The sequence below is a fragment of the Carassius auratus genome, chromosome 41 (assembly GCF_003368295.1).
Source record: "Carassius auratus strain Wakin chromosome 41, ASM336829v1, whole genome shotgun sequence".
Taxonomy (NCBI): Eukaryota; Metazoa; Chordata; class Actinopteri; order Cypriniformes; family Cyprinidae; genus Carassius; species Carassius auratus.
In genome coordinates this window covers 18,171,118-18,184,770 of record NC_039283.1, presented here as the reverse complement: position 1 = coordinate 18,184,770, position 13,653 = coordinate 18,171,118, and the positions used below count along the sequence as shown (strand labels likewise).

Genomic DNA, 13,653 nt, shown 5'->3' with positions numbered 1-13,653 from the left:
GTACATTGGTGACAGAATTTATTTATTGTTCATTGGGTGCAGTATCTGTCCCCCTCACACAAAAAGGGAATAAGATAAAACATGTCTTATCATTTTACATTAATAGTGCTGGTTACTGTTGTGTGATGCCCAACTTCAGGCACTTAAGTAATTTAAGAATATATGTAGTCTGAATGTTAATGATTGTGTAGCTTCTTAAATCCTGGCATGAAGGCTAAAATAGCTGCCACAGCCTTTAACCATCGAGATGTTTTCACACGAGTTATAGAACATTGTTGTCTCTCTACAGACTGTGAAACTTTGTATATTATAAAATGAAAGTGAATGGCTACAGTTCTTAAATATTATTAAATAAAAGCTATTTTAGTTCAGCAGTATTCCTTGGAGATCTGAACGTGGTCAGCATTTTAGAGGATCTTAGTTGCAGGCCTTCACATCTGACTCAAAGCCTCATGGAAAACAAATTGCGTTTTAATTGCATTGTGTTGACGCTGTAAAAAAAAATTGTACAGAAAAAAAAAACAGAAAAGTTTAATTTTATTAGTTATAGGCTACTAGTAAGAATCACATATGTAACCCTGTACCGCAAAACCAGTTGCTGGGGATTTATTTTTGTAGAAATAGCCAAAAAAATAAAAATAAAATAAAAAATACTTGTATGTGTCAAAATTATTGATTTTCCTTTTATCCCAAAAATCATTAGGTTATTAAATAAAGATCATGTTCCGTGAATATATGTTTTGTACATTTCCTACCTTAAATATCTAAAAACTTTGTTATAGCATGAGCTATTTATTAACTTTCATAAAGATTTTTTAAAGACTTTTTATGGCTAATTCTGTACCATTCCTTTACCTCTTGTAATATTGTCATTGTATTTCAAAGTTCTGACAACCACTTAGCTACATCCTTTTACCTTATATAGGCTAGATCAAAAAATAAAAATAAAAATAGGCTTACATGTCAAAAAAATAAAGTTATCTTTTCGACAAAAAACAGTGCAATAAATTATTGCACTGTTTTTTGTCGAAAAGATAACTTTAATAAAAGTGCCTTTTCTGTGGTAAACTGGCTATTTACCACAGAAAAGGCACTTTTATTTTAACAGTCTTTGTATCGTATAAATCGACTGAAACAAACATGTCCTTTGAGATGTTTTCTTCCATCTGCAAGCCACGCGTTTCACTCCAGCAACCATCTGCTGTTTTACCTAAATCCAGAGATTTGGCCAAGCCGCGCAAATATCTGTCACTCTCCCAGAGTGCTCTCACGAGGTCTTATCCTTCACTTGGCTCTGCTGAACAGACCAGTAAACAGTAAACCGCCGGGGTTTGGATGTTCAGTAGCCTACTGAAACGGGCAGGTGGCGAGTTGGAAGTTAGAGGATTGAGTGCAGGGCAGCATCAGAGCGGAGAACAGCCAACCTAAATTAAGCTTACAATTATCCTACTAGACCCAAGAGGGATGTGTCGCTACAGAAGGAATTAATGAAGGAGCAAAGCGATTAAAAACATTCGGGTCTTGTCTCAAGACATGCTCGTCGTCTTTCTGAGCACGATGTTGTGCAGAAGTGAGGAACTGCGAATCGAGATTGGAGAGCTATGACATCGCTGCCATGAATTTATCGTGAGGGAAGCGACTGCGGGTGAGTTCCGCTTTGGTTTTTGTTCAGATATACGTAGGCTATTTCCTACTTATATATTCAAAACGATGTTGTTCGGAGTTCTTCAGAGTTACGAGTAATTTGGAAGAAACTCATTTTGAAACTCGTTTGACTCAGGCTATTACATAGATGTCAAAACATATGTTGTATATTAAATATAAATATATGCCATTTTATTTTAAAGTAAACAACAGACAATAAAGAAAAATATATTATTAAAATAATTTGCCCAGAATATCAACTATTCGGTAAAACTGGAATAGGAAAGCATTGATTTGACTAGATAGATGGATGAAAGGATGGATTTGTTAATTCATTCATTGTTTTTCATCGATTGACATACTCATTGATAGTGGGAGGATCATACTCATTGACTCATAGATAGATAGAAAGAAAAACAGACTGATTGATTGATTGATTAGTAGACAGAGCAATTGATAGATCATCAGTTAGACTTATCAATACTAGATAGATAGATAGATAGATAGACTGACAGATAGACAGACAGATAGATGGATGGATAGACCGATGTGTTGACTGATTAATGCATTTTCATTGATTGTTTGACAAACTAATTGATAAGCATCAATTAGAGTCATTGACTAATCTATAGATAGATAGATAGATAGATAGATAGATAGATAGATAGATAGATAGACAGACAGATAGATAGATACGTTTCTTTGTTCGTTGAAGCCCACTTGACAGGGCCATGAGGCACATGACTTTGAATGCCTTCGTTTCGGAAGTCAAATATACAACTAAATATAGTATTCAGGATGTCAATGGTCAGCTCAGATGTGTTCAGCTTTCTGTCTCAGGTCGCACGCTCACTGAGGCGTTTGGAGGCGCCTGGCAGTCATAGATGTCTTAGTTAGCACTAATCAATCTGTGCAAGTTCTCGCTAATGAGATTTCAAACAGCATCCTGCATGAGCCAGAGCTAAAGGAGCGCAAGGTTTGGGGCCGGTCCAGGTGAGCACTTTAATCAGAAGAGTTGTAATGCACAGCAGGACCTGATATATCACCAGTTGATAGGGCGGAGTGGTAAAAGCACTTACTTAATCACTGGTTTGTTTTGCTTGGTCACTCGACATTCTCATCACGCCCGGCATGTGATTTATGAGGTCTGCCACAATGAGATCAGTTTAGAGCAGGGTTTAATATCACTGAACAGCTCCCCGGGCTCCCCGGGCGCCGCAGCATAAATGGCTGCCCACTGCTCCGGGTGTGTGCTCACAGTGTGTGTGTGTTCACTGCTCTGTGTGTGTGCATTTCGGATGGGTTAAATGCAGAGCACAAATTCTGAGTATGGGTCACCATACTTGGCTGAATGTCACTTTCACTTCACTTCACTTCAGGTGCAGATGCCCTGTTTTGACCGGTTTTGTCTTTGTAATAAAGCAGAGCAGTTACCTATGGACTAAATTTGGGGGCTCGATAAGTCTGCCTCACATTGTGAGCATCATCCTGGTTCTTCGTGTAATCCTGCTGCCCTAAAACGGATCTATTTAGGACTGCTTAAACACTAAACTATCCAGGGCACCATATGACCCTGCTAATGGGTGTCCTGTATTACAACACGCAGCAAGATGCAGAGGTCTCACTGGGGAAATTTCCCAATCGACCAGACCTATCTTTTAACTAAACAATTGCTGTTTTTCCCATAAGAGTGGTTCATTTAAAAGATGGATCTGTGACCCTGGATTGGAGGCAATCTGTCAGCGCAACTGGGTTGCAATCTCAATTGATGGATTAAAATCTATGGTCGTCTAATACATACATAAATGAAACAGATTCTGTGGTTTTCACAGATGACATATGAGCCTAAACCACTTCCATATGTTTGACCTTTAAACAATCACACTAAAAATCAATGGACTCAGACTTGATTTATACTCTGTTCTTCAAGACAAGTGTATGACTAGAATGAAATCTGAATCCGAGCCTTCACAAACAAATTGTCTCCGTCCCACCAGCATATTTACTGAATTGCAGATGCTTTTGATTCTGCATGTTTCTTCAAAGTTTATATTATACAGCATATGTGCAAATGTTTGTCACCCATTGTCCATAAAAATGCCTAAAATTAACAATGAACTTGAGCACATGTGCAATGACCCAGTTACATTAATGCATTCAGTTTAGCCTGAGGTGACCTTACTTGTGTGTCATTGAAAAGTTCTGTTAAAGTCAGTTTAAACCACTGATACACGTACGTGTGCTGCCTTCTGGCAGGAAGTAGGAACATGTGAGATGATATCATCTTTCCAAACATGTTTTTCTTTTGCATTACATTAGAATCTCTTTGGGGTACACAATATACATGCACTGACTTGTGACCAGCACAAAGCTGAATTATCATAATCTGTCCTTCAGACTGTTGTGATCTTAACCCAGCGTGACCTCTCTTAGCTGCTCCTCATAATCATGAAAAACAGAGAAGCATCAATATTCATATTAATTTGTTCAAGTAAAATATAAACAACATGTACAAAATATTAGATACTCTTTTCTAATACTTACAGCCATTACTTGTCTATAATTTACTACATTTTATTTCTGCTTTCTGTCATAAAACGGAATAATGTTCATACAACAGTAGTAAGTTTGAGTTTGTTTCATCATCAGAACAGATTTAGCATTACATAGCATTACAAAAACGCAAATTTTCATTTTTGGGTGAAATATGTCATTAAGATAATTAAGATGTTATGGTTGGTAACAGAATCAAATACTGTTTTGTCCAAATAAATAAAGACTGAAATCAATGTTACAAATGTATTTAGGCATCACAAATGTATAATGTATATCATCAAAATCAAAAAGATACCATTTTCTGATATGCTAAAGCTTTCATTTAAACATTTTATAAAATTACTAATAACGTTAGATAACGGGAAGTATAATCTAAATGTAAAAACAAATGCACATTTAAATATAAAGTATTCACACCTTTGTCTTCCACATCTTACTCTCACACTTATTTAGAGTAAAGCAGCAAAATCAGTCACAATCCAAAAGAAAGCTTAGATTATAAATGCATAATGCTACAAATGCAGTCACACAACAGAGTTGTTTTTAAACTCCTTATCCTTATCGCTTTAAGCAAAGTTGGATTACAGAAGGATGAGCAGAAGCGTCTTGTAAATTCACTGTGGGCTTGAAATACAAGCGCTTTTGAGGAAGCATCTGTGGTTTGGGCATCCAAGTGTGAACCTCACCTTCTCTGTTGCATGTATTTTTCTGTTCCCCGGGCAAGCTCAAAGGGAACAAATAGTTCATGTCCAGAAGATCTGTCATCATATCCCATTGCTAAACAACACCTGTTTCAGAAAGCCTTTAATACGTGTGTCCATTCACATGGCTGCATTCTGTGGCATGGTGGAGGGCCAAGAGCCATAAACAGCCTCTTTCTCACTCAGTTGCAATTGTTGCTGTGAAGAATTGATTGGAGGAATTCTAATTGGAGATTGGAGAGTGGCTCTGGGTATTTTTCACCCGGCTGGGACGAGAATAGCACGGGCTCCAAGGGACAGGTGAAGTACATTCCCTGGATACACTTAGAGGTTAGAGATCACCCTTAATATGCAGGTCAGAGACCTCTGATGTTGTCACTGAAGAGTTCCTGCATTTTTAAACACCGTTAGTGTAAGACAAGCCAAAATAAGGATAAATATATAATCTCTTTTGGGTTTGGCTGCCATTTTGTGAATATCATGTAATGTTAAATATTAATTTCAAACAGTCTGGGTCCCCTCATCTGTTTGCTCGGCACATCCCTACCATGACAATTTTTGCACAAAAATAAACAGTTAAAGCTCAATAGTACTTCTTTTAGGACTGTTATAAGCACATTTGCACACCTGGAGTCACTGAAGTGCAAATTGGAGTCAGTCTGCAAAGGCTTTAAGTGTTGTGGTTTTCTAATGGAGTCAGGGGAACAGATACAGCAGCAGAGAAAAGGTTTTGCTCCCCTGTTATTCTAACCTGGCAAAGGTCCATGTCATTTACTGTAACCTAATGAAGCCTGTCTGACTCTAATGAGTTTTGATTGTTGAAGTGAAAGTATGAAAGTCAGGCCCAATATGAGAAAACAGTGCATTATGTGTGTGCGTTCAGCTTAGTGAAGGCCGGCTAACTGTGATGACATTGTATCAGATCAACAAGGGCGCACTCTTTGGCGGAGTGTTGTTTGTTAGATAAGAGCATTGCCAAAACTGGTATAAACAGTGGTGGTAGCTGATCATGCAAAAGTTTTACTGAGAGGCTTCTTCTTGAGTTTAGGCCACAAATTCATTTGACAGAAATTGAACAAAAAAAACTATATACCAAGAACATAAATAGACCTTATATTTTTATAGTAATATATAAAATATATACAAATACAATATAGAGAGAAAAGAGAAAGAAAATGAAACATTTAGAAACAAATTTGAACAGAACAAGAAAATTACAAGTTCAGTTAACTGCAACCTCAAAGTAAGCTGTTGAGATGTTTCAACATTAAAATCATAGCATCAATATATATATATTTTTTTCTTTAATTAAAGAACAGCTTAGTTGTCAGACAGTGTGAAATGTTATAGGCAAGCAGCAGGACACAGAGCATGAGTTTTGTCACCTCCATGTCCAGATCACGTACACCTGCTGCACTATGTCTTTCACAAGTCGACAGAGAGGGACTCACAGCTTTAATTTGTGTAAGCCAGGCTCACTGTGGTGTGGAAAACCAATATGGTGTCAAAACAGCCAAGCCAGGATTGACTCTCTCTCCCTCCTTTCGCTAGATACAGCATTATGAGTCAGCTTATTTGGCCAATATAAGGCCTTTGTGTAGAGACAGGGGACGACTCTAGACTCAGGGAAACAAGTCAACCTCATTTTATGTGGTTTCAGCAGGGACAAGTAAAAAATAAAAGCGTTGTGCGTAAACAGGAGATGTGAGAAACGCAGACCCATGTGAATAGGCTATAATAAGCAAGCAGGCAGTGGGAGAGGTGGAATGCAGGACTGGATTAATTGAGATCATTTGTCACGACAAGGTAGGAGTTTATACCCATTTTGTTTCATTCATTAGTATGCAAGGGACTGCTGGAAATGTTTACAAATTCAATACAAAAACTATGATTTATTAAGCAATTTAACTTCAATTTAGTTAATTTTTTATGCATTTAAATACAGGTCTGCTTATGTGATAATTTACAGTAGTCAGTATTTGAAGTGGATCCTAAGTTGTCCTAAAACCTAAAACCTAAATGCGTTCTAGTCTTAGGACAATTTTGATTAACTTTTTTGATCCACTTCAAATGTTGACTACTACATAAATTTAATTTAAAACTAAGAAAAGTGTTATAATTTGATCCTGCTGTTGTTTTTGTATTTACTACTACTTTCCAAAGTGGTGTTTAAAGCTCAGTTTTCTCTCTCTCTCTCTCTCTCTCTCTCTCTCTCTCTCTCTTTATTGATCTGTTCACCATTCCTGGGGTTTATATGTGAAGTGTTAGAGTTGTTTACCTATAATAATAAAAAGAAGCGAATCATCTTTATGATCCTATTTTTTCTGACTTAAAAGCAAACTGACATGCTATTTTTTTGCTTTACAGGTTAGCAATAAATAAAAACTGTGTGTTATAATGATAAATGAAGGATTCCTGTGCTATTAATTGTCTTTAGCAGATGCAAGATACATTTACATTACCTTCATTGAACAGACAAATCCAAACAGACTAAATTACTGAGTACTTGTTGAAAGAACAAATCTCAGTCTCAGACATCTCAATCCATCACATTGCCTAGATTTGTACTTTTTCAGTGCAGTGCAACCAAAGCTAAATATCTTAGTTAGTAAGGTTATGTTGCTGTAAGTTAATTTTTTACAGTTTAATTTTCTGAATCAGAATCAGAAGTATCAGAAAGGAGCAATTTTTCGTTTAATTCAGTGCATGAATGTTCAGATCTTACTCTTGGTTCAGTGTGTATGCTGAATTTATTCATATCAAAGCTTGTTTCTGCCTAAATAAATACATAAATGTTAATTGCAAGTTTTTATCTCACAAATTCTGACTTGTGTATACTTATGGTTTACATTAGTTAGAATTCTGAGTTATATCTTGCTTTTCTGTTTTTATTTCTCCCACGTAATTGAGCAGTCCATTGTTCTGTTCTTGTTGATTGTCTGATGTCTTTTGGCTCAGCTTCGTCCATTAAACTGAACGTCTGTCCATGCTGGGGTTGTAATTCCTAATTTGTTTCTACACCTGTGCACCTGCATCCTGTGACATGAGGTTAAGCTGGACTGTAGTGAAAGTGCCCTGCACACCTGTCGTCTCACATCAGAGAGCTGGAGGGAAATAAGCGTGTTGCTATGTAGCTTTCACATGTCTCATCATTTTTATTTACCTAATGACTGCGCATACAATCTGCAGACATTCCGCTGTTGTCCATCATCAGAAATGGATGAAAAGCTGTTTTACAACTTCAGCTGTGCCTGGATCAGTCGGTCTGTCTAAAATCAAGAGGATTAAGGACATTGTTAGCACAAATCATCATAGCACAGTCTGAATCATTTTTCTGTTTCTTCTCTTCTCTCTGGTTTTAGGCTTTTGGAAGTGTGACGTCTAAATGTATCTTCAACAAACACAGAGCCCAACATAGAGACCGACCTGAAAACATTGGTTATGAGAACTGGCACTATAAAAGTCCCTTGGTAAGCAGTCCCTTGGTAAACTAGACTTAAAAATAGTTATGGGGAAAGCAACTACGTTTGTCTTCTGATTCAATTATTTAACATCTATAGCTTTTGAAAATGCTTCTTGTATGTGTTGATTATTGCTTAGTACGACTTAGAACTGTTTCACTATGATGATTTAAGATGCATTTGGGTCAATCACAAAACAATAATTTGTCCATATCTATTAATGTATTAAAAAATACATAATTGCTAATTAATTACATACATACAATGTTACATACAGTTACAATGAATTTCATTTTGGAGGGAAGAGGTAATAAAGTCAGGAATGTCAAACTGTTGTTTCATAACTAATAAAAAGAATGAAAAGAAAACTTTTAGTACTTTGGCGTAATCTTTTTTATGTTTTTAAAATATAAAAAAAACTGCCTCTACCTATTTAATTATTTAAAAAGATACTTTTTAACTTTGTGAAATTTATTTAAAAAGTAAAAAATACACTCACATGTAGATTGTAAACCGAAACTTGAAAATAAGAGTTTTTCAAAACCATATGAAACCAATAAGAATACAGAGATTACATTTATATGAACTTCTTCCTCATATCTGACACTGCATTGACCATTTTTTCTCTTTTTTTTTTGCAGGAAGGAGGTAAGATGTTCATGGATCTGTGTGGCCAGTGGGGTGCATGGACAGTCCTGCTGTTGTGGTGCATAAACCAATCGGCTGCTGACCTCACCTGCCCTCAGAAATGCACTTGTTATCATGACACTTTGGAGGTAAACTGCTCCTCAAGACACCTGACGGTTGTGCCTGAAGGGTTACCAAGCAATGCCAAACGCTTAGACCTTTCAAGAAACCAGCTGAAAACACTGGCCAGGCGCCAGTTCTCCAGCCTGTCAAAGCTAGAGGACCTGGACCTGAGTGAGAACACAATCTCTATGATTGAGGTGGAGACATTTCAGGGGCTAAAGAACCTGCGATACTTGAAGATTAAGAACAACCGTCTCAAGATCCTCCCGGTTGGGGTCTTCTCCGGCCTCTCCAACCTTCTACGTCTAGATATCAGCGAGAATGAGATCCTGGTTTTTCTGGATTACACATTCCGGGACATGATTAATTTACAGCAGCTTGATGCAGGAGAAAACGACCTGGTGTTTATCTCGCAACGGGCGTTTGTTGGGCTTCAGGCATTGAAGGAGCTGAACGTGGACCGGAGCAATTTGACCTCAATCCCCACCGAGGCTCTGTCGCAACTTCAGAACTTGACAAAGCTGCGCCTGCGCAAGCTCACCATAAGTGTGCTGCCCAACAACGCTTTTCGCCGACTGCACCAGCTGCGCACTTTGCAGATCCTCCACTGGCCTTCTCTCGACACGTTAAATAGCAACAGCTTGGTTGGTCTGAACCTTACCACCTTAATTTTAAGCAACTGCAACCTTAGCGCCGTACCTTATGCTGCACTGCGTCCTCTCACCTACCTGCAGTACCTTGACTTGTCCTACAACCCCATCACCTCCATACAGGCCAACCTTCTTGTAGAGCTTCTGCGGCTCCAAGAGTTGCACTTGGTAGGTGGGAACCTGCTACGTATTGAGCCAGGTGCCTTCAGGGGTCTGGTCCACTTTCGTCTGCTCAATGTGTCCTCGAATCGTCTGTCCACATTGGAAGAAAGCGTCTTCCACTCCGTAGGGAACTTGCAGACACTGAGGCTGGACCGAAACCCACTGGCTTGTGACTGCAGGCTACTTTGGGTCATGCGACGTCGGCGACGGCTGGATTTCGATGGTCGCCAACCCACCTGTTCACCTCCAAATCGGCACAAGAAGGCATTTCGTGATTTTTCAGAGGCTGATCTCACGGTTGTATTTACTTGCAGACAAGCGCAGATTCTGAGCCGCCAGCAGCAGGATGCGAGTGTGGTGGAGGGCATGAGTGTACGGTTTGACTGCAGAGCAGACGGCTATCCATCGCCTTCTATTACTTGGCTGTCAGCCCAGCAGACTGCACTGAGCTCTGTCGGGAGAGTACGAGTGCTTGCAAACGGGAGCTTGGAGGTGCGTTACACCCAAGTACAGGACAGTGGAACGTATCTATGTACTGCATCTAATGCAGCAGGTAACGACAGCATCTCCGTGAGTCTGCAAGTGGAGGGGCTTCCACAAAACCGCACAGCATCGTATTTCTCAGACAAGGGATGGATGGAAACTTCATTACCTCCTTCTACCAACTCCTCCGCACGGGTGTCGAGTCCTTACCCTTTTGATGCTAAAACACTCATCATTGCTACCACCATGGGCTTTCTTTCTTTCCTCAGCTCTGTGGCGATCTGTTTTGTGTTTATGTTCTTTTGGAGTCAGAGCAAGGGTCAGATAAAACACACTGCCAATATAGACTTTGTGCCACGATCATCGATGGGTGGAGGTGGAGATGGTGGGGACACTGGGAGATTCACAATGAAGCTTATTTGAGCTGGAATAGAGAATTCATGGTCATGGTCAAATTAGTGGAGCCTTTAAAACTGTAGTAAATCTCAAAGTGGATCAACTGCTCATACATAATGCAGTTAAAGCCTTATGATAACATAACGAGTCTGATTGACATCAGTGTAAGTAGGTAACTTAACTCTTTATAATAATAACATTTTAGTGGAGAAGTAAGATAGCCACTATAATCGGTAATAAAGTCTGTAAGATTGCTGAGCAATGCCACAATCTGAAGACAAACAACCAACAAATACGCTTATAGTCTGATAGTAGTAATTCATTATACTATCTAGTAATACATTTAAAAAAATGTATAATAAATACATTTACAAAGAAAATAAATAATTTTTATTTAATATGAACTAGTATTAATAGTAAACTCTATTTAAAATAGTTTTAAAATGCAATGCATAAATATAGTGTGTAAAGAAATTATTTGAATAATAGTCCACAATTAAATAATGAAATAACTGTTGGATATTTTTGTGGTGTGCCCTTGATTTGGTGTGTTACTGCTTGATTTTTTTAAGGCTCATGGCTCTTAGTATAATGAATAAAATCTCTTCCTATGTGAGGGCTCTGGTACAGATAGCCTTTAGAGATATTCATTTCACTGCCAAATTAAACCAGAGCCGGCCGTGCGATGATGCATTTGACAACACCTATGATGCAGTTTTAGATTTTGTAACTTTTTGTTGCACATATGCATAACCCACAGAATTATGTGTGTTGCTGTAGAAGTCTTAACCGCCCATCAACGCCTATTGTAGTTTGTAGCATTACAACACAAAATTAGTAAACTAATACTTTTTTAAAAGTGAAGGATTTTAAATGGATAAGTTAATGATTGAATGCATTACTGTATTAACATAAAGCGTGTCATATTGTACATTACAGCTGCTATTCTTATAGGTTGCAGTAAGATTACAAACATTCTGCAGGGTCATTCAGAAATGTCTTTTGTGACTCTTTTTGTCTTTAGTTTTTTAACAACATCAAGTGATGTGGCTAGGCACAAATGTCATGACGACACATGGTTATTTACCTAAGATGCTTTGCAATTTATGTAATGTATATAAGATATATTTCCAAATTTGGATGTTTTTGCTAATGCGTTTGTAAGTTATCATATTTTGCTTTGGATAATTAAAGACCATGCAAGTCTGCTTGTTCAGAAAACCATCTTGTCTTGCTATCTTTACTCCATAGTGTTCCATTTTAAACCTCCTCATTAAAAATTCAAATCCATTTCTAGGTAAAGTTAATTTGAGTCCTGAAAGTCTGAACAGTTTGCAGGGTTCATTAATACAGTTGACAGCTGTAATTTTAAATGACATTATGATCATATCTCTTTGTTACTCTGGTGTATGCAGTATATAATAGTCCAGATGTAAGCTCCATCTGTTTCATCAATGCAGCACCTGTAACCTTGAGTGCCTGCAGTTTTTCTTTAGCTCATCTGATCGGGGAGGATAGATGACATGAGATGTAAAGACGGTGTCAGGAGAGAAGAATCTGCATAATTATCCGCAACAGTCACTGTCTTGTTTGTTAAACAGAGAAATAATTCCCCCCTGCTGCCTCTCATCTGATTACCAATGAGATGAGGTTGATATAACCATGTTTAGGCCATTTTTCAGTGTTATAACAAAGTGAAAATTGATCTGTGAGGGGTATGTTTATTACGCTGATGACAGATTATTGTCTGAGAGTACAAGAAGGGACAGGGGACTCGCAGTGATGTTTTACGCAGGCTGTTGTTTTTTTGGACAGACAGTTCTCAGGCTTTAACTGGATTCTGCAGGGCGAGAGAGAGAGAGAGAGAGAGAGACAGAGAGAGTAACTCAGAGCAAATCATTTCTGCTGCTGCCCAGAATAACCCAGAAAAAAGAGATAATAATCACGTGTATGACCAGTGGTTTAAACCCTTTTGGATTACCTCTAGATGTCTCAATCTGTTATATAGGTCTGTCTGGCTACAGCTGTCCCCAGCCCACAGACAGAATCTTATACAAAATCAAATAAAAATGCTTCTTGTTCTCCAAAAAATGTGTAATAATAGAAATACAATCAAACCAACAGTTAAACTAATAATGTTATTAAGATTTATCACATATCTTGAAAACTATATACTGTGTATATACAATGTAAATATTTATTAATGTTGTAAATAAAACAAAAATTATTGTAGTACATTTTACAGAAAAAAAAATTCTTTCTACTTCAAACTATCATGTTTAATTAAATGTGTTTCTTGCAATTTAACTATATGTGGAATCTATTAGCAATTTCTGCGTGAAAATTCTTTTTACACCATGTTTATTACTTTTCAACTAATGTATTTATTTAGTCAACATCATCTCATGGTCAAACAAAGTGTGATTACAGTATGCTTAGATCTCACTGTTATAGACTCACAAAAGTGAGGAACTAATTGTGCAACCACCGCTTTGACCAAAGTTTATGTCACTCAAGCCTTTTGGTCGCTAGGTGGAGCCACAGAGAGACACATTTATGAGACAACGGCCTGCACGTTTGCAAATTTGCACAATTTAAAAGCTTTGAAACTTAAATATATCAGTTTACCCAGACATTATTTGAAACTACTTATGATAAATGTTGGAGATTTGTCAAATAATTTACAATGAATGGGGAAAAGGCAAAGGTAAGTATCTTTTCAGCCCCATTCTCCCACTGATGCAATGAGCATTTGCTTACTTATTCGGAACTTCTGAGTCTGATAAATAGGACAATAACATGGGCAAGACACAGATTGAGCTGATCCTTAATGATGAGTCTGTCAAAATA

The 13,653-nt window shown here is 37.7% G+C and overlaps 1 protein-coding gene across 2 annotated transcripts; it reads left to right on the top strand.

Annotated features, from left to right (window-relative positions):
- The first annotated feature begins 1,140 nt into the window (after positions 1-1,140).
- On the top strand, positions 1,141-12,015 carry LOC113059149 (leucine-rich repeat and immunoglobulin-like domain-containing nogo receptor-interacting protein 1). Of its 2 annotated transcripts, none has more exons than XM_026227433.1 (3): positions 1,141-1,645; positions 8,264-8,371; positions 9,004-12,015. In XM_026227433.1, exon 3 carries the CDS (start codon positions 9,016-9,018, stop codon positions 10,828-10,830), a length of 1,815 nt encoding a protein of 604 aa, XP_026083218.1. In that variant the 5' UTR covers positions 1,141-1,645; positions 8,264-8,371; positions 9,004-9,015; the 3' UTR covers positions 10,831-12,015. The 2 variants fall into 2 exon arrangements, with proteins under 2 accessions (XP_026083218.1, XP_026083216.1); XM_026227431.1 differs by lacking the exon at positions 1,141-1,645 and adding an exon at positions 6,443-6,707.
- Positions 12,016-13,653: the final 1,638 nt, after the last annotated feature.

Coding starts and splice junctions, on each gene's coding strand:
- LOC113059149 (XM_026227433.1), top strand. CDS start 9,016: ATGTTCATGGATCTGTGTGGCCAGTGGGGTGCATGGACAGTCCTGCTG.